The following is a 21,870-nucleotide window of genomic DNA, read 5'->3' on the forward strand; positions in this document are numbered from 1 at the left end:
AAGAGCCTGTTTCTATGCTGTACGACTCTATGACTCTGACTCTATACAGCACAAAAGGAGACTATGAAGTTGCTTCACTGAAAATTATGAATCCAGAGTCCAAATAAACATGTAGCCAACAATGTGGTAACAGAAAGGGTTCATGAGGGCAGTGTGGTTGATGTGGTGTACAGGACTTCCAAAATGTATTTGATAAAGTGACACATAACAGGCTTCTCAGCAAAGTTGAAGCTCATGGAATGAAAGGGACAGTGACAGCATGGATACGAAGTTGGCTGAGCGTCAGGAAACAAAATAGTGGTGAACGACTGTTTTTCAGACTGGAGGAATGTATATAGTGGGGTTCCCCAGGGATTGGTATTAGGACCACTGCTTTTCTTGATATATATTAATGACCTTGACTTGGGTGTATTGGGCATAATTTCAAAATTTACAGCTGGCACTTGGAAGTATTGTGAAGTGTGAGGAGGATAGTTATTGTTGTATATTGCTGTCACTATGTTGTATGTTGTTGGTAGCGTAGCTATAGTGTTCACAGTAGAAGATACAAATTCCATATCAGAAATGGACTGTAAACTAGGGGCTAAAAAGTGAGGAAATTGAGGAACTACATATCAGCAGAGAAAAATTATTGGAGAAACTTAAGGGACTGAAATCCGACAAATCTCCAGGATAAGACGGGCTACATCATAGGGTCTAAAAGAGATAGCTACAGATATAGTGGTTGCACTAGCTATGATTTTCCAAAATTCCTTAGATTCAGAAACGGTCCCACCGGATTGCAAGTTGGTAAATGTTACACTGCTTTTCAAGAAAGGAAGGAGAGAGAAAACAGGCCAGTTAGCCTAACATCAGTCGTTGGGAAAATGCTGGAATCTATTATTAAGGAAATCTTAACAATGCACTTAGAAAAGCACAGTACAATTAGAGCAAGTCAACGTGGTTTTACTAAGCGGAAATCCTGTTTGACAAATTTATCAGACTTTTTTGAGGATGTAACTAGTAGGGTAAATAAACCAGGGGGCATAGATTTAAGGTAAGAGACAGGCAGTTTAGAGGAAGATTTGAGGAAAGTTTTTTTCACCCAGAGGGTGGTTGGAATGTAGAACACACTGCTTGAAGGGGTGGTAGAGGCAGGAACTCTCACAACATTTAAGAAGTATTTAGATGAGCACTTGAAACACCATAGCATACAAGGCAAGGACCAAGTGCTGCAAAATGGGATTAGAATAGTTAGATGCTTGATGGCCGGCACGGACATAATGGGCTGAAGGGCCTGTTTCTGTGTTGGATAACTCTATGACTCTATAAAGGGGAACCAGTAGATGTAATATACCTGAATTTCCAAAAGACATTCAATAAGGTGTCACACAAAAGATTAATTGGCAAGATAAGGGCGCAAGGAGTTGGGGTAATATATTAGCATGGACAGATGATTGGTTAACAGACAGGAAGCAACGAGTGTGCATAAATGGGGCATTTTCAAGTTGGCAGGCAGTGAATAGTGGAGTGCTGCAAGGATCAGTGCTGGGGCCTCAGCTATTTATAATCTAAATTAATGATTTAGATGAAGAGACAGATCATAATATATCTAAGTTTGCAGGTGGAAAGGTAAGCTGTGGTGAGGACACAAAGAGGCTGCAAAGTGATATAGACAGGTTAAGTGAGCGGACAACAAGATGGCAGATGGAGTATAATGTAGGGAAGTGTGAAATTATGCACTTTGGTCATAAGAATAGAAAAGCAGAATATATTTTAAAAGGTGTTGTCATGCAGACCCCCACCTGCCAAGAATGAGGCATATTAATTTTGTCACATGAACATTGTTGCTGGAGTGAAGAAATGGCTTGAAGATCACCAGACACTGGGCTGGAAGGACATTTGCATACTAAGAGATGCTACCTGTGGACAAAGGACTATTTCCAGCTCCAATTACCCCAAATGGATTTTGATCACCAGACTTTGAAGGTATAAGGAAGCGCATTCCAGGCCCTGCTAAGATGACACAATCAACAGAGTCAGGACTGGTTAAACCAGCTGGTCACATGACTAACTGGCTGGTCCAGGTTTTTTGAACAAGACAGTTTGAATTCAGAAGACAGTGTGCAACTGAAGCTGAAACAAGCAAGTCTCTTGCCTGGCTGTCTCTCTCTCTCGCTTTCTCCCAAGCCACTGGGCCCACGGAAGACACGTAAACCTCAAGAGAGAAAAGACTCCTACATCAGAACTGAAGCGTGAACTGCGCCCCAATGAATTGCAAGACTTATTGGCAACCAAAGACTCCACATTGAACTTAAAGGACTGTAACTAACAGGAACTTCAGTTATGTGGATAGATTGGAGAAGCTGGGGCTGTTCGCCTTAGTGAAGAGAAGACTGAGAGGAGATTTGATAGAGGTGTTCAAAATCATGAGGGCCCTGGATAGAGTAGATAGGGAGAAACTGTTCCCATTAGCAGAAGGGTCAAGAACCAGAGGACACCAAAATAAGGTGAATGGCAAAGAACCAATGGCGACATGAAGGAAAACTTTTTTATGCAGTAAGTGGAGAGGATCTGGAATATACTGCCTGAGATTGTGCTGGAGGCAGATTCAATCTTGGCTTTCAAAAGGGAATTGTATAATTACCTGAAGAGAAAAAAATTGCAGGGCTATGCGGAAAAGGCAGTGGAGTGGGACTAGCTGATGTGTTCTTGCAGAGAGCTGGCATGGACATGACGGGCTGAATCACCTCCTTCTGTGCTGTAAACATTCTATGATTCTACATTGTTCTGTTTCAACCAGGATTGCTACGAACTAAATCTTGTAAATCTTTGCACCACCTCCTGTATAATCAGTCATCAAATGACAGCTCCAAATAGTCGAAATATGGGAGGCTATTCCAGGAGCTGGTACTCAACAACAACAACGTGTATTTATATAGTGTCTTTAGCATAATAAAACAACCCAAGGCACTTCAAAGGAGCGATATAAAGCAAAGTTTGGCACTGAGCCACGTGAGATATTTGGACAGATGAGCAAAAGCTTGATCAGAGAGGTAGGTTTTAAGGAGTGGCTTAAGTAAGAAAGAGAGGTAGAGGGGTGGCAAGATTTAGGGAGGGTATTCCAGAGCTTAGGAGTTGAAGACACGGCCACCAATGTGCAATTATTAAAATCAGGCAATACTCAACAGGTCATAATTAGAGGAGTGGGGTTATCTCAAAAGGTTATGGAGCTGGAGGAGATTACAGAGATAGGGAGGAGCAAGACCATGGAGTGATTTGAAAACAAGAATGAGAATTTTAAAAACGGGGTGTTATTTAACCAGGAGCCAATGTAAGTCAGCGAGCTCAGGGGTTATAGGTGAACGGGACATGGTGCAAGTTAGGACATGAGCAGCAGAGTTTTGAATGACCTCAAGTTTACGGAGGGTATAATGTGGGAGGCTGGCCAGGAGTGCATTGGAATAGTCAAGTCTAGAGGTAACAAAGACATGGATGAGGGTTTCAGCAGCAGATGAGCTAAGGCAAAGTCAGAGTTGGGCGATTTTCCAGAAGTGGAAATAGGCAGTCTTAGTGATTCATGGCATGGATATATGGTCGAAAGCTCATCGCGGGGTCAAATATGACACCAAGGTTGAAAACAGTCTGATTCAGCCTCAGCCAGTTGCCATGGAGAAGGTTAGAGGTGGTGGTTAGGGAATGGAGTTTGTGGTGGGGACCAAAGACAATGGCGATGGACTTTCCAATATTTAAATAGAGGTAATTTCTGCTCATCCAATGCTGGATATCTGATAGGCAGTCTGACAATTTAGAGAAAGTGGAGGAGTTGAGAGAGATGGTGGTGAGGTAGAGCTGGGTGGTATCAGACTACATGTGGAAACTGATGTTATTTTAGATGATATCAGCAAGGGGTAGCATGTCAATGCGAAATAGGAAGTGGCAAAGGATAGATCCCTGGGAGACACCAGAGATTTCAGTGTAGGAGCAGGAAGGAAAGCAACTGCAGGTGATTCTCTGGCTACAATTAGGTAAGAATGGAACAAGGTGAGAGTAGTCCCACCCAGCTGGATGAGAGGAGAGGCACTGGAAGAGGATGGTGTGGTTTCAGTACCATGCAGGGGCGTAAACCTGATTGGAGGGATTCTGGGAAAGATGGACACAGATTTGGGAGGTGACAACATGCTCAAGGCCGTTGGAAAGAAAAGGGAGGTTGGAAATGGGGCAGCGGTCGCAGCAAAGGGGCAGGACTCAGGTGGGAAATCAAAGGCTGAGGTATTGACCCCAGTTCGCAGAATCAGCACAGTAAATTTTATTGAAAATAGATTAGAATGTACAATAGTTCCAATCTGACATTTGGCTGTGGGTTGACTACATTTGGCGATTGAACCTGTGCTGTGCAATATTGGCAAGAAGCACATTAACACTTTATCATGAACCTTCTTTGTCCCCCATTTACACATAGGTGTAACCCATTTATAAAGTAAATAGATTAGCATCCTTTGTTAACAGATTTCATAAATGCTTTTGTCACTAATGCCACATTAAACATAGAACAAATGCATCGAGTGGCAAGGCTTTCTGCTGGCATCAAGAATTCTGTGCAACAGAAAAGAAGTCTTTTGTTGGACTAGAAAATTATGACTTAGATGGTATATGTGCCAGAGTTGACTCTGGTGTTTTATCACAGTACCCAAACTGTAGGGACACTTGCAGAATTGAACCCTAGCATTCCGGCCCTCAGAATCCTGGTAAATCAGTTACGTTTATACTTAGCTTTCTTATTTGCCAGCTTGTCCTGTTTGATGTTTTTTGACCTGTAGATTTTGAAAGGGCTGTTTTATTATGCTTTAGCATCTTTGGTGACTAAATCCTTAATCGGAACCCCAAGATCCAGTGGTATTGGCATATTTGCAAATTAATAGGAACATGGAAATAAACTTTATACTGAGGCTCCACAGTAGGCAAAAAGCTCAGGCTTCCCTGTTTTAGGGTAGCTGTGATCGCCATAGGCCAGATTTACATTATCAGCTGCTCATCATAAATCTGCTACAGACAAAGGAGGATGGGCTGGACGCGACTAACCTGCTGTTTAAACTTCAACATCAGCAGAGGGTTGGTTTAAGCATCTGTGCTCCATAAACTTAATTTCGCCCTGGTACTAGGCTGGAGTAAACCAGTGTGAGAAGACCTACTAGAGGTGATCTCATAACACTTGCCTTTTAGTACACTCCACAGTTGGATTGCCAACCTCACTCCAGAGTCATCCTGCTGCTCAATGCACATTGAAATATCAGCACAGTTACTGTCACTGACCTCCAATTGGTGCCTCTTCATGCAGAGTTGCAGTATTGCACATTACCTCTAACAATCAGCTGGCTCTGATGCTCCACTGCCGCTGCATCATTGCTGGCGATACATGTGTAGTTCCCATTGTGCATCAGCGAGAGGTTGGAGATCCTCAAAGAGCTGGTGAAGTCAATTTTGTCAATGGTAACCCCCAGGCTTGCAGGGATTGGACGACCATCCTTCTGCCAAGTGATTCTGATAGGCAGGTCACCTGAGATGACCACGCAGGGGATGAACACACGCTGTCCAATGGAGAATCTCGGGAATTCAAAAGGCTGAATAAAAGGTGGGACTGACAAAAGAAATTAGTTAATGAATTGTTCAAGTAATGATGCCCAAGGATACGGTATTTTGCTTTCTAAAGGCAGATATGCTTCACCAAATTCAATATACCAACGCGATTACGCAGGCAAGCCAAAGGTCCACAAAACTTTCTTAGCAACAACTACTGACTACAGAGAAATAGGGCCCTGCATCTGAATGAGACATGTTCCTAATTATGGCCAGGATCTCACTGAGGAGGCAATCAGCAGATGCCAGGGAGAAAATGCACCAATGTAACTTCAAAAGAAGCATGGTGGAAACCTCTTTATGCACCTTTGGTGAAGTTATGGTGGTAGAACTGTAGCAGCTTTGAGGAAATTTGTGGCCACAGTGTTCTGAATTAATGTGAACTAGTGATCCTGTGAGATAGCAGGATGGGACGCTAGATAGGTACTCTGGAATATGATGGGTGAACGGGACATGAGGTAAAGGGAAGCAGAGTTTTGGATGAGCTCAAGTTTACAGAGGGTAGAGTGTGGGAGACCAGCTAGGAGTGCATTGGAATAGTCAAGTCTAGAGGTAACAAAGGCATGAATGAGGTTTTCAGCACCAAATGAGTTGAGGCAGGGGCGAAGCAAGGTTATGTTACAGAGGTGGGAATAAGCGATCTTTGTGATGATGCGGATATGTGGTCGGAAGATCATCTCTGGATCAAATACGACACCAAGACTCTACCAGTCTCCAAGGAAATTCCAGGCCCAAGTCGACTACCTCCCCATTTCAACTGCAATATGATCATGGTTTTAGTTTAACCTCTCGTCTGAGGAGCCTGACACTTTAACACTGCAGCGCTCCCTCAATGCTGTGCTGAGGTGTCAGTCAAGTTATGGTTTTAAGCCCTGGTGTTGTGTTTAAGTTCACAACATTTTGACCCAGAGTCAGTTGAGGTAAACTGAGAAAAGCTGGAATGAACAGCAACTCAGACAATTCAGCATTCCTTCAGTGCTACACAGGCGTGTTGCCTAATTAGAGGAGTGGGGCTTGAATTTATATCCTTCTGAGCCAGACTCAACAGCGCTACCAATAAGGCCGAGCTGGCATTAATGAATATTGCTTGAATATTTCCACAATCTCAGCAGCTCCTATTCCAAACAGGGTTCAATTATTTTGATTCTTCCTTACATAAATACAACATTCGGTCCAATTCCTAATCAGATATTGATCTCGTTCTTTTAAAAAGAGTTCATGAACTTCTTTAGTTGGGGGTTGATTGACATAAGCATAACACTGAGAAAAAATTGCTTCTAAACAGGAACTTTGCTGTTAATTTTGTATTTATGACTTTACATTTTATTTCTGTTCTCCATGGAAGAGGGAACAGAGACAAGCAACAAAGACAATGCTAGGTATTAGAAATTATAAATAAAGGTTGAGGAAATTGGGCTTCTTTTCTTTGGAAAGAAGACTTTGAGGCGAGCTAATTGAAGTCCTGTATATTACTAACTGAATTGATAGGAGAGATCCAAGCAACCGTTCACAAAGATGACAGGTTCAAATACTAGTGGGTACTTGTTAAAAATGAATACATTGAGGAATAATAAAAGAAGTGGACAATTGTGTTCAAGACACAATTAAATAGGGTGAGATGGTATTAGGTAGGGTTGATCTATGAAAAATAAATAAGCTTATTGAGCCTAAGATCTGTTCCTATTCCTAAAATCCTAAAGTCTCTAGGTTACCCTGCTGAGTCACGAAAACAGTCAATCAATGAAACTGAGATAATTAACGCTGTTGACTTCTTCCCAAAAAAATATATTATGGAAAAAAATGTTTTACCAAACACTCAAGACAGTTCCCATCTAAATGCACCACCATACCAATTCAACTAACGTTAAAGCAACAAAAATATCAGGCAGTTCTTTTGATTTGCTTCCTCCCCAGGCAAAGAAAGGTTGGCCTCTTTTTAAAAAAAATGAAGATGGTGTTCCTTTAGGGTGATTGGACTGAACCTGAAATGATTGTGCTGAATTCTGCTCTCTATATCTGTAGAATGGATACAACACTTTGTGAAGGTGCTGTGTTGATCAGTTAAGACAATTCCTGGGCTCAGCTCCAAGAACTATGAAAAATGTAGGACCTACTTATTACTGAGCTCAATTAAGTGATAGTATGATGGGCATGGAGGGAACATAACAGAGAGTGAAGGACATTTTGCAATGACCATCAGGCAGTAACTACCATAAGAAGTACAGATTTATTTTAAATTAGGAAACCAAGGTGAGGGGAGAAAGTCCACTGTGCAGGAAACCATCAAGGTTGAAGAAATGAAAAATGAGGTAAATCCAGAAGGATTGAGTAGGTTACAGCAACATTCTGTTTTCATTGCCTGAAGGTTGTTGGAGGAAAGAAAGGTTGAAAGAGGTGAGGAGTTCTGCAGTTTTCAGGTTCTGGGAAGGACTGAACAGTGTAGAACCCCATGTGCTAACTCTTGCTTTCAATATGGTGAAGATGCAGGAAGGAGGAAGAGCATGTAGGATAGCAGATCTGGAGCTTAGAAGGATGAAGAGAGGACAATTCAAAAAAGCATTAACAATAGGAATACTGACAGAGAAAGGCAGGTTAACAGGATTAATTCATCAAAAAAAGATGGGCTTATTGGAGTTACTGCTCTTATTCTGTTCCTAAAACTTATATTTTTATAAAGTGGAAAGGATAGTGAGACAAATGATGTGATGCAATTATAGGCTGGTATGAGTATACAGCGAGATGGAACAATCCACTGAGGAGTAAACCTTTTCTTGTTCCAAATTTGCTTCCATTAGGAGGTTTACAAATATTTCTCAACATTGTGTAAAACAGAACAGCAGTCCATTTTGTGTTGGATGGTTTGACTGATCCAGCGTTCTGTATTAGCGGATGCAAAATTCCCTCAATTTGCCTTCCATTGGCTTCCATTTCCCCAACGCTTCCCCCTTTCCGTTTCCCTCCATGCTCCACCCAATCCATGTCAACAGCAAAGATGACTTGCTTGCCAGTTCCCCCACCATCCCTAGTCCTTGTTACTTTATTGCATCACCGTCTAATAACACATGTCACTATGGTAACATCAGGCTGCTGTGCAATCTGGAAGTCATTGCTAATCTCTTCCTCTATGGTGTTTTCTCCACCCATCACTCCCCACCCCACCCCACCCCCCAAGCTTGTCCTTACCTTTGACTGCAACATAAACACTCTGACTGGTGGACAGCTGAGGTTGGACAAGCACATTGCAGATGTACTCTCCCTCATCCACATCTTTCTGTACATCAGAGAGCTTTAAGGTCCCATTGTTCCCATATGCCACCTGGCGGTGGTTAAAGGGCAGGAGGTTGGAATTCTTGTACCACTTGATCGAATAGTATGGGTAGCCAATCACCCGGCAGTGAATATAGGTATCACGACCCGCTATAGCCGTGATATTTTTCATTGACCGTATACTGGCAGGACCTATCAGAAAAACAAAAAAACAAAAAAATAGGAACAATGGAAACTGTAAAAGAGAGAACAGTTTTTTAAAGAAATGTAACTATTAAAACATCTGATAGTTTACGCTGATTTAATTATGACATCATAAATTTCAGAGAATGAGTGACAAGCCAAACTTTCCTGAACGTGTTAAAGATAAATTTCCCATATTTTTGTTGTAAGAACTATGTTCATGAATGTGGGTTCAATGACAATACAATGGTGCCCATCTAGAATTTTTTTTGAAATGCTTAACTTATTTTCTCACATCTTTAATTCCCCTTTTGCACACTGCACATTGGCCCCTGACTAAAGACATTTTTACACTGTGATTTTTATTTATCCATGAGCACATTTGCCCCTTTTACTTTTAGCCTGGCTACCTGTCTAGAATTTTAAACTGGCTACGAGTTAAAGTGATAACCCATTAATGAAGAGCAAAAGCAGGGGACTCAGCTCTGCCTGGTTACCTTACTAAAACTGGCTCCATTAATCTGATGTCATATTGTTATACCCACATTTTCCAGGGCTGAAATGCTCTTGTGAAGACAACTAACGGAAGCAGGCAGTTGGGTTTCCCATCGGCTGCCCTACTGGCAATTAAAAGTGAGTAGCGAGACAAATAATCTCCAGGAATCTCTCAATATTCTGGGTACTGCCTGTGCGGAGTTTTCAAGTTCTCCCTGTGACCTCTGGGTTTCCTCTGGGTGCTCCGGTTTCCTCCCACATGTCAAAGACTTGCGGGTTGATAGGTAAATTGGCCATTGTAAAAAAAAAAAATTGCCCCTAGTGTAGGTAGCTGGTAGGAGGATTGAGGGAAGATGGGGATGAGAGAGGGAAAAATGGGATTAATGTAGGATTAGTATAAATGGGTGGTTGATGGTCGACGCGGACTCGTTGGGCCGAAGGGCCTGTTTCGGTGCTATATCTCTCTATGACTCTAAGACCACTCTGTGACCTGTAGGCAGTGTATGAGAGGAAGCAGAGTTTCCTTGTTTTCTCTCCCTTCCTCCCCCAACCACACAGCATACCTTTGACCAGGAACTAAAGGCATATGCAATGATGAACACAGAACATCACTTTATCACCCTCAAAGGCATGGCCCATTGTTATATCAGTACTCTGCTCAACCAGGTCTCTTTAATGGCAGCCAACTTTGTTTGTAACCATCTTGTATGACAAACACAGAGCATGGTAACTCCAAAATGGATCTAAATCGCATTTTTTTTTCACCCCAGGGAGTCTTGTGTGCTTTTTTGGCAATGGGTTATTCTTACTACAAAAATCCTTGAGGAAATTCACCTTTAAACTGCTGCCCAGGAAGCTGAAGAATGGCTGTTCTATCATGTGACAGTGGCTCTATTTACATGAAGAATTCCTTGCGCTGCTGCCTAATTGTACCTGCGGTAATTTTGGTGCGGAGTTTGCAGAAGCAAATTGCTCACAAATTACAAGACAGGAGTGGTTTCATTATGGCGCTACGAGACAACAGAAATTAATCTGATTCAAAAATAATAATAATGAAAAAGAACAATAGGCGGCTTAGAAAAACAGTGTTGTTTCACATACGGTCGGCTAATGAGTTGCCCACATGGAATTATTTGGCTTGAAGAGTCAAGTAAAGTCATGAGATCCACGTGCATTACTGGTGTTACTTCAGGATGGTCCAACGCATCAATATAAGTTGACCTGGCTTGACTGAAAACAGTTCGACTAGGGAAATAAAAGAACAATGTGGACAGATGAAGAGATATGCGCCAAGAGGATCCTTGGGAACGAACACTGGATGGATTATTTGGCACACTGTGGCATCACATGAATAGAGCCTATGAGAAGCATGAGCTCACATGGTGATGGAAAATCATTTCTGTGAAGGCCTGAAAATAAAGGAAGTCAGAATTGCCAGGGCAACAGGAGAGGGTGGAAGAAGGAAAAAAGAAAGAATGGAAACAGCGAGAAAGGCAATTATCTGCAAAATAAGCAACGAGAAAAGGACCATTTCAAAATTCAGAAACAGAACTTAAGAATGCATGGATTTTACAATCCTAATGAAATGAACTATGTGTTCTGAGGAGCTAATTTGACAAGCACCTCTTACGTTTATTCGAGCCTGATACATGGCGACTCCTGCAGAGTTATTGGCCACACACCGATAGACTCCCCCGTCCCGGACCTGAGTATTGGTGACATTTAGGTGGCTGACCATGTTGCCTTCAGTAGTGACATACTGGCTGAAGCGGTGGCTCCCATCTCTTGAGATTGTGTCATCGTCCAGGGTCCAGGTGATGGTTGGTGAGGGGGTTCCTTTCACGTTGCACATCAGCGAAATGGGCTCGTTGGGACTCACGACCTTTTCGCTGAAAGACGAGATCACTTTGGGCGTTCCATCTGGAAACAGAATGGAAGCAAAATGTCAGCCCTGTGAGACTACCCCAAAGGTTATTTGTGTTTTATTCCAACAAAACATTTCATTTTCTACAATGTGTGCTTCCTATCGAAGAGGAACCTTGGCTATATTAGCCGGGGTGAGGTTCACACCTCTCCAGGTTAAACTTTATATTTCGCACTTCAATTTTCTTTAAGATTCTGACTCTGTTGGGGCATGGTTTCGCTGCCAATAATGGTCATTATGTGTAAACAGAGACATTAGCTGTTTTCACTGTGGAGTGTATCATAGCTGAGTCCATTCCTTTCCTTCCCCAATAATCATAAATGCACATCTTCTGTCTCTGGGACACTACATAATGCTCATGAGTGCGAACTTGGGGAAATTCTTCTCATTCCCCAGCCGGGAGCACTGAGGCTAGGATGCTGGCTGAGAGGAGTTACTGAGTCTGACAGTGCAAGCAAATTGAATAAACATTACTGAATAGTCAATGGATAGTCAGAAGCTTTTTCCCAGGGTGGAAGAGTCAGTTACTAGGGGACATAGGTTTAAGATTCAAGGGGCAAAGTTTAGAGGGGATGTGCGAGGCAAGTTTTTTACACAGAGGGTGGTGAGTGCCTGGAACTTGCTGCCAGGGGAGGTGGTGGAAGCAGATACGATAGCGACATTTAAGAGACATCTTGACAAATACATGAATAGGAAAGGAATAGAGGGATATGGGCCCCGGAAGTGCTGAAGGTGTTAGTTTAGGCAGGCATCAAGATCGGCGCAGGCTTGGAGGGCCGAATGGCCTGTTCCTGTGCTGTACTGTTCTTTGTTCTTTGTTCTTTGAAGATATAGTCAGTAATACAGTGTTCTGGCTGGAAGAGCCCGGCAATGTGACGGAACTGAATTCATATTAGTATGGATTACATAGAACCCACAGCATAGAAGCAGGCCATTCAGCCCAACTGGCTGGTATTTATGCTCCACATGAGCCTCCTCTCATCCATCTTCATCTAACCCCAGCAACATAACCTTCTATTCCATTCTCCCTCTCATGCTTATCTAGCTTATCCTTAAATGCATCTGTATGCTATTAGCCTCAAGTACTCCTGTGGTAGCAAGTTCCACATTCTCACCATTCTCTGGGTAACAAAATTCCTCCTGAATTCCTCATTGGATTTATTAGTGACCATCTTATATTCATGACCTCTACTTTTGGACTCCCACAAGTGAAAAACCTTTCTCCACGATTACCCTATCAAATCCTTTACATAATCTTAAAGATTTCTATCAGGTCATCGGATCAGAAATTGGCTAGCTGAAAGAAGACAGAGGGTGGTGGTTGATGGCAAATGTTCATCCTGGAGTTTAGTTACTAGTGGTGTACCGCAAGGTTCTGTTTTGGGGCCACTGCTGTTTGTCATTTTTATAAACGACCTGGATGAGGGTGGAGAAGGGTGGGTTAGTAAATTTGCGGATGACACGAAGGTCGGTGGAGTTGTGGATAGTGTCGAAGGGTGTTGTAGGGTACAGAGGGACATAGATAGGCTGCAGAGCTGGGCTGAGAGATGGCAAATGGAGTTTAATGCGGAGAAGTGTGAGGTGATTCACTTTGGAAGGAGTAACAGCAATGCAGAGTACTGGGCTAATGGGAAGATTCTTGGTAGTGTAGATGAGCAGAGAGATCTTGGTATCCAGGTACATAAATCCCTGAAAGTTGCTACCCAGGTTAATAGGGCTGTTAAGAAGGCATATGGTGTGTTAGCCTTTATTAGTAGGGGGATCGAGTTTCGGAGCCACGGGGTCATGATGCAGCTGTACAAAACTCTGGTGAGGCCGCACCTGGAGTATTGCGTGCAATTCTGGTCACCGCATTATAGGAAGGATGTCGAAGCTTTGGAAAGGGTGCAGAGGAGATTTACTAGGATGTTGCCTGGTATGGAAGGAAGGTCTTACGAGGAAAGGCTGAGGGACTTGGGGTTGTTTTCGTTAGAGAGAAGGAGGAGGAGAGGTGACTTAATAGAGACATACAAGATAATCAGAGGGTTAGATAGGGTGGATAGTGAGAGTCTTTTTCCTCGGATGAGGATGGCAAACACGAGGGGACATAGCTTTAAGTTGAGGGGTGAAAGATATAGGACAGATGTCAGAGGTAGTTTCTTTACGCAGAGAGTAGTAGGGGCGTGGAACGCCCTGCCTGCAACAGTAGTAGACTCGCCAACTTTAAGGGCATTTAAGTGGTCATTGGATAGACATATGGATGTAAATGGAATAGTGTAGGTCAGATGATCGGCGCAACATCGAGGGCCGAAGGGCCTGTACTGCGCTGTAATATTCTAATTCTAATTCTAATGCCTCAGCCTTTTCATTTTTTTTTAGAGGAAAGAGCCCAGCCAACTCAATCTTTTCTGACAGTTATAACCTCTCAATTTTGGTGTCATAAAAGGATAAAGCCACGAACACAGGGTTCTGTTTGAGAGGACCCACGGCGATGAATTCTCACTTGTGTCACCGGATGTAAACTAGGTGGTAGTGGGTCACCCTCCTGTTTTGAACCATGTCTGAATTCCCCTTCCATTGACTGCAGTGAAAGGGAAAATTCAGCCTGCTGAAGCCAACAGTGTCAAGGAGCTGAATTTACATGCATGTTAGAGGCTGATCCATCCCGATGTTACACTACTGTTACAAAAGGTTTTATTTTTGTACTAAAATATTAGAATTCTATGTGTTTCCAAAACTGAAAAAAGGATTTTTAGTAGATGTGGACACCTGCAAATAGCTGTAATTTTTGGAAGTTGGCTTTGTATGCAAGAATAGGAGAAGCGAGCAGTTTCAAGGAAGCCAGCCAGGGGTTTGACCTCCTAAGAGCAACACTTTGAAATCAGTGGAGACTCTCTGTCTGGTCACGTGATCAGCTCAGGAAGGCTTTTTGCTTTTACTTTGGACTTTTACAAACCAGTGTGTTGGAAAAAGAGAAGACATTTTTGAAACTTAGACCTGACCTGCCTGGAGACTGGAGAAAAAGAACTCTCTCCGTAAAGGAAATCCTGCATCTCTTGAAAAGAAATTCTGCATTTGAAACGTGGCAGATTCCTATTGCCTCCTGTCTCTGAAGAATTCCTGTATCCAGTGAGATTCCTGTTGCCTCCTGTGTTTTGGGAAATCCTGGAACCTGAACAAAGCTTCTACTGCTGTGTTGCTGCTGTGAGTCCTGAGCAGACCGGTTGCTGCACCCCTGCTGAAGAGCTGTGTGATGCCTGCTGTAGTCAAATTGCCTTGAATGCCTACCCATCAAAGACTGTTCATCAACCTCACCTGGAAAGACTGCGAGTGGCATCCAACTACTCGAATCTGGGACACCGAACCGAAGCCATTCTACCGGAACGTGACAAACTGATTTATTTTTATTATTCTTTCTATTCTTAAGAAACAGCTGTAAACCAAAATCCTTTTCCCCTTGTTAACTGTTTTTTTTTAATGTATGTGTGTGTGTATGAGGACAAAGGAACTAAGGCACTTTTTAGATATATATGGATTGATCTCATTATTAGTTAAGACTTATTATTTCTTTTCTAATAAATAGTTTATTTATTCCTTCAATCGTAAGGTCAGAAGTGGGGAGGTTCGCTGATGATTGCACAATGTTCAGCACCATTCATGACTCCTCAGATACTGAAGCAATCTGTGTAGAAATGCAGCAAGACCTGGACAATATCCAGGCTTGGGCTGATAAGTGGCAAGTAACATTCGTGCCACACAAGTGCCAGGCAATGACCATCTCCAACAAGAGAGAATCTAACCATCTCCCCTTGACATTCAATGGCATTACCATCGCTGAATCACCTACTATCAACATCCTAGGGGCTACCATTGAACAGAAGCTCAACTGGAGTAGCCATATAAATACCGTGGCGACAAGAGCAGGTCAGAGGCTAGGAATCCTGAGGCGAGTAACTCACCTTCTGAATCCCCAAAGCCTGTCCACCATCTTCAAGGCACAAGTCAGGAGTGAGATGGAATACTCTCCACTTGCCTGGATGGGTGCAGCTCCAACAACATTCAAGAAGCTCGACACCATCCAGGATAAAGCAGCCCACTTGATTGGCACCCCATCTACAAACATTCACTCCCTCCACCACCAACGAACAGTGGCAGCAGTGTGTACCATCTACAAGATGCACTGCAGCAATGCACCAAGGCTCCTTCGACAGCACCTTCCAAATCCGTGACCTCTACCAACTAGAAGGACAAGGGCAGCAAATACATGGGAACACCACCACCTGCAAGTTCCCCTCCAAGTCACACACCATCCTGACTTGGAACTATATCGCCGTTCCTTCACTGTCGCTGGGTCAAAATCCTGGAACTCCCTTCCTAACAGCACTGTGGGTGTACCTACCCCACATGGACTGCAGCAGTTCAAGAAGGCAGCTCACCACCACCTTCTCAAGGGCAATTAGGGATGGGCAATAAATGCTGGCCTGGCCAGCGACGCCTACATCCCATGAATGAATAAAAAAAAAGTTAATGTTGTTGTTTAAAGAAACCTGGTTTGGTGTGCTTTATTCTGAGGGATAAATAGAGTGCTTAATTTGGCGATTCTTTGTGAGGTGGGGACACCTCATTGATATGCTGTGACCTGTGCAGTAGTGGGACTGAATTAACAGTGCATTTCTCCCACCTTGGTCGCAGCGCTACCCATGATAATTCAGATCGTCCATATTCTCGGGCTCAATAATTCACCCAAACCCATTCTGCTGGAGGTATCATCACCGCTACACAAAGTAGGATGGGTGAAGGCAGGGTGGGGGCAATGGGAATAATCAACAAGGAGGCAGAAATGTACAAAGTGACATGAAGTGAATAATAACTCTGATTTTAGGAAGGAGTGTAGAGGGTGACAGCCACTTTTTAAGTATTAATATTTTTACACAGTATATCTTCAAGTACTTTGGCAAGATGTACATTCAGAGCTGTGATGATTGATGGTTTCAATTTAAATCTCTGATTCGTTTCTCTTCACTAATCTGCTTATTGAAATAGTCCCTCGAGTGTTCACATGGAAAACAGGGGACGCTGTATTTGGTTTCTGAGATCTATGCACCTCCCCTCCTTCAATTATGTTCCCCCTCCCATCCTAAAGATGCTGGGGTTTGCTCCACTGGGAGCAGTCACCTTCCCCACCTCCCCCTACCTGGGCTATCTGACCGCCAGATGACAGGGCAGTATGGTAATATCACAACTGAACCCCGCCCTACCCATTCTGATGCCCAAATGATGTCCAGGGATCACTGCAGGGTGCTCAGAAGCACCAACCTGAGAAGATTTTCTTCCCCTCCACTCCATTCCAAGGGTGCTGAGGTCCCTTGTAGCACTATCCATTTTTATATGGATAGTATCTTGTGAGAAGTTTTCCTTTGATGAACTTTTTTATTCATTTGTTGGATGTGGGCATCATTGGCAAGGCCAGCATTTATTGTCCATCCCGAATTGTCCTTGAGAAAGTGGTGGTGAGGTGCCTTCTTGAATTGCTGCAGTCCATGTGGTGAAGGTACTCCCACTTGTGCTGTCAGGGAGGGAGTTCTAGGATTTTGACCCAGCGACGATGAAGGAACAATGATATAATTCCAAGGCAGGATGGTGTGTGGGTGGTCGATGTCACGGGTTTGGAAGGTGCTGTCGAAGAAGCTGTGGCGAGTTGCTGCAGTGCATCATGTATATGGTACACACTGCTGTCAATGTTTAATATAGTGGATGGGGTGCTGGTCAAGCGGGCTGCTTTGTCCTGGATGGTGCCAAACCTCTGGAGTGTTGTAGGTGCTGCAGTCATCCAGGCAAGTGGGGAGTATTCCATCACACTCCTGACCTGTGCCTTGTAGATGGTGGAAGTGCTCTGGGGAGTCAGGAGGTGAGTTACTGGCTGAAGAATACCCAGCCTCTGACCTGCTGTTGTAGTCACAGTATTGTCCCATCAGAAGGTCAGAAACCTTGGGATGGCAGTATTGAATTGTGCAGTGGACTTCCAACAAATCAGACCCAGAGCAGAAGGGTTACACCTGAGCTGCCTCACATGTCGAATGACAGTCTCAATGCTGTTACAGTGGGGAGGGTATCGAGGGTATCTAGTGGTGACAGGATACTCCACAGAAAAGGAGGAAAAAGTCAAAGGGAGAGTCGTAATGAGATTCCCCTTGAATAATCCCCATTTGTCACTTACAGGACAGCCTTATCAGAGGCCTCACTCTAAGTCTTCCTCTTGGCTAGTGGAGATTGGTTGCTACAGAGAAACAACAAAGGGAACACATTGAGCGCATGGGTCCTCGTCCTTTCAAAGTACTGCTGGGGGTTGTTTGGGTTGGGTGGGTGTAGTGTCATCACCAAGCTATTGGGCAAAGTTCTCCCAGGTAGCTTGCAGCCAATGCCTGGGGGAACTCATGTCCTGGAAAAATCCATGAGGGTTATCAACCTCATCTCCAATGAGGTTTATGAGAGCCATCTTTCTTGCATTTGATTCAGTCCCCTAGTCAGACTGCGGGAGAAGCTGGTGGTAATTTTGGTAAAATGGGGAATAGTGAGTTGACAGCCCATTTTACATCCCTTCTGATTTTTATTTCTATTAAAGTAAAAATTACCCTCACAGAGACTTCTTCTTTGGCCTCCTTGTCTCGAGAGACAATGGGTTAGTGGTTTGTAGAGCAGCGCCTGGAGTGGCTATAAAGGCCAATTCTAGAGTGACAGACTCTTCCACAAGGCGCTGCAGATAAAATTGGTTGTCGGGGCTGTTACACAGTTGGCTCTCTCCTTACACTTCTGTCTCTTTTCCTGCCACCTGCTAAGTCTCTTCAACTCGCCTCTCTTTAGCCCTGCCTTTATAGCTGTCCGCTATCTCTGGCGATCACTGGCAACTGACTCCCATGACTTGTGGTCAATGTTGCAGAACTTCATGTCGCGTTTGTAGACGTCTTTAAAGCGGAGACATAACTGGCCGGTGGGTCTGATACCAGTGACGAGCTCGCTGTACAATGCGTCCTTGGGGATCTTGCCATCTTCCATGCGGCTCACATGGCCAAGCCATCTCAAGCGCAGCTGGCTCAGTAGGGCGTATATGCTGGGGATGTTGGCCGCCTCGAGGACTTCTGTGTTGGAGATACGGTCCTGCCACCTGATGCCAAGGATTCTCCGGAGACAGCAAAGATGGAATGCGTTGAGATGTCACTCTTGGCTGACATACATTGTCCAGGCCTCGCTACCATAGAGCAAGATACTGAGGACACAGGCTTGAAATACTCAGACTTTTGTGTTCCATATCAGTGCGCCATTTTCCCACAGCCTCTTGGCCAGTCTGGACATAGCAGCAGACGCCTTTCCCATGCGCTTGTTGATTTCTGCACCAAGAGATAGGTTACTGGTGATTGTGGAGCCTAGGTAGGTGAACTGTTGAACCACTTCAAGAGCGCGGTCGCCGATATTGATGGATGGAGCATTTCTGATGTCCTGTCCCATGGTGTTCGTTTTCTTGAGGCTGATGGTTAGATCAAATTCGTTGCAGGCAGCCGCAAGCCTGTCGATGAGTCTCTGCAGACACTCTTCTGTGTGGGATGTTAATGTAGCATCGTCAGCAAAGAGGAGTTCCCTGATGAGGACCTTCCATACTTTGGTCTTCGTTCTAAGGTGGGCAAGGTTGAACAACCTGCCATCTGATCTTGTGTGGAGAAAAATTTCTTCTTCTGATGACTTAAACGCATGTGAGAGCAGCATGAGAAGAAGATTCCAAACAGTGTAGGTGCGAGAACACAGCCCTGTTTCACACCACTCAGGATAGGAATGGGGTCTGATGAGGCACCGCTATGCTGAATTGTGCCTTTCATATTGTCATGGAATGAGGTGATGATACTTAGTAGCTTTGGTGGACATCTGATCTTTGCTAGTAGTCTGAAGAGACCACGTCTGCTGACGAGGTCAAAGGCTTTGGTGAGATCTATGAAGGCAACGTAGAGGGGCATCCGTTGTTCGCGGCATTTCTCCTGCAGGTGGCGAAGGGAGAACAGCATGTCAATGGTGGATCTCTCTGCTCGAAAGCCGCACTGTGCCTCAGGGTAGACACACTCAGCCAGCTTCGAGGGAAGACTTTCCCCACTATGCTGAGCAGGGAGATTCCACAGTAGTTGTTGCAGTCACCGCGGTCACCCTTGTTCTTACAGAGGGTGATGATATTGGCATCGTGCATGTCCTGTGGTACTGCTCCCTCATCCCAGCATAGGCAAAGCAGTTCATGGAGTGCTGAAAGTATAGCAGGCTTGGCACTCTTGATTATTTCAGGGGTAATGCCGTCCTTTCCAGGGGCTTTTCCACTGGCTAGAGAATCGATGGCATTACTGAGTTCCGATTTTGTTGGCTGTTCGTCCAGCTCATCCATGAGTGGCAGAGACTGGGCTGCATTGAGGGCGGTCTCAGTGACATCATTTTCCCTGGAGTACAGTTCTAGGTAGTGCTCCACCCAGCGGTCTATTTGCTTGTGATGGTCAGTGATCGTTTCCCCTGATTTAGACTTGAGGGGGGGCGATCTTCTCGATGGTTGGCCCAAAAGCTCTCTTAATGCCATCATACATTCCTCTGATGTTTCCAGTGTCGGAGGCCAGCTGAGTACGACTGCATAGGTGTTTCCAGTAGTCATTTGCACAGCGCCTGGCTGTTCTTTGCGCGGTGCTTCTGGCTACTTTAAGTGCGACGGATGTTAACACTTTGGTGGCTTTCTTGTAGTTCAACAGTGCAGTGTGCTTAGCGGCTATGACAGGTTCCATCTCTTCAGAGTGATGTTGAAACCAGTCTGCATTCTGCTTCTCACATTTGCCAAAGGTGGTCATTGTGAGTCATAGATGGCGACTCTGTTGTGGGCCCACTTGGTCTCTGCATCCACTGCAGAAGTGTTTTGAACGGCTTTTTCAAGTGAATTGAGAAACTTTTGTGACAACTTTGGGTAAGAAATTCTGTTTGTGTTGATGTGCGGGCGGCCCTTCTGCTTGGAGTGATGCAGCTTCTTTGGGTTGAAGCTAACCTTGCTGCACACCAGGGAGTGGTGGGTGTCACAGTCCGCACTGTGGAAGCTGCGTGTGATTTGAACACTGTTTATAAAGGCTCGCCTTGTGACGATGAGGTCCAGTTGGTGCCAATGACGTGATCTTGGGTGTCTCCATGAAACCTGGTAACAGGGTTTAGTATGAAAGAACGAGTTGGTGATGCAGAGGTTGTGATAGGTACACAACTCATGCAGTCTCTGTCCATTCTCATTACCCTCACTGAGACTACAATATTTTAAACTTGAGGCCATTAAGAGAGTCAAAGACACAATGAAATGAAACAAAAAGAATATAAGGATCCGCTATTCACTAAAAAATAAATCGCACTCAGCTATTGGAAAAGCCACCATTTTGCTAGTAAAACACTTTTCATTGTAGAAGGTTTCAGTGGTGATGGAGGACATGGATTAGTGTTTCTTGGCTGTTTTCTGAACATCTTTAAAATGCTCACAAACATAGTACAGGTGTATGTGGCATTAGAACTGCTGCATTCATGGTATCACCAGTTCACTTTTACACCAGATGTATCAATGCAGGAAGACAGAGAGATAGTGTGCACAGAGGGATGCTACATTGCAGAGGGATGCTCCATAGTTATTGCAGAAGTAACTGATTTTCATTAATTTATTTTAATTGATCACAGCAATTCACTGATTGTTTTACAGAATTGACCATCTTTTACAAATATAAATAGTTTTCAAAAAAATTTGCAAATTTGAGGACACGTTGAGGATGAGGGGTGAAATTGTGTTAATCAAGTTGCGGTTGTCAAGTGTAGAGAATGGAACATGTACTACGTTGTATCCAGTGTCTGTGTTCATGGTTCCAAACTGATCTTGCACTACTAGGTGGCAGTTAGAGCCACTTTTGCGCAGTGGGCTCAGACCTATGAAAAATTGCAATCACCAAAATTTCCTTAATATTGATAGTGATTTGTGTACCTCCAGTTTCGAGCACAGGCACAACAAATACTTAAAAAGGTTAATTGAAAGTTAGTCTTTATCTCAAGGGGGCTGGAAATCAAAAATGAGGAAGTATTTAGATGAGCACTTGAAATGCCATAGCATACAAGGCTACAGGCTAAGTGCTGGAAAATGGGATTAGAATAGTTAAGTGCTTGATGGCCGGCATGGACACGATGGGCCGAAGGGCCTGCTTCTGTGCTGTATAACTCTATGACTCTATGATGCTTCAGTTATAAAGAGCCTTGGTCAGATCCCATCTGAAGTTCTGTTCCAGACACCAAATTGCAGGAAGGATATATTGGCCTTGGAGGAGTGCGGATTCACCAAAATGATACCAGGGCTTAAAGAGTTAAATTGTGAGGAC

At 44.0% G+C, this 21,870-nt stretch overlaps 1 protein-coding gene across 5 annotated transcripts in view; it reads right to left on the reverse strand.

Annotated features, from left to right (window-relative positions):
• Positions 1-21,870, reverse strand: part of LOC137374264 (cell adhesion molecule DSCAM) — a 555,631-nt gene that overhangs the window by 219,691 nt on the left and 314,070 nt on the right. For all 5 annotated transcript variants that reach the window (XM_068040060.1, XM_068040056.1, XM_068040059.1 and 2 more), the window contains exons 6-8: positions 11,185-11,481; positions 8,800-9,075; positions 5,339-5,617 (exon numbers count right to left, since the gene is read on the reverse strand). In XM_068040060.1, coding sequence (XP_067896161.1) covers positions 5,339-5,617; positions 8,800-9,075; positions 11,185-11,481 — 852 coding nt within the window. The remainder of the gene's footprint in view (positions 1-5,338; positions 5,618-8,799; positions 9,076-11,184; positions 11,482-21,870) is intronic.

This window comes from Heterodontus francisci, chromosome 10, assembly GCF_036365525.1.
Source record: "Heterodontus francisci isolate sHetFra1 chromosome 10, sHetFra1.hap1, whole genome shotgun sequence".
In the NCBI taxonomy this organism is placed as follows: Eukaryota; Metazoa; Chordata; class Chondrichthyes; order Heterodontiformes; family Heterodontidae; genus Heterodontus; species Heterodontus francisci.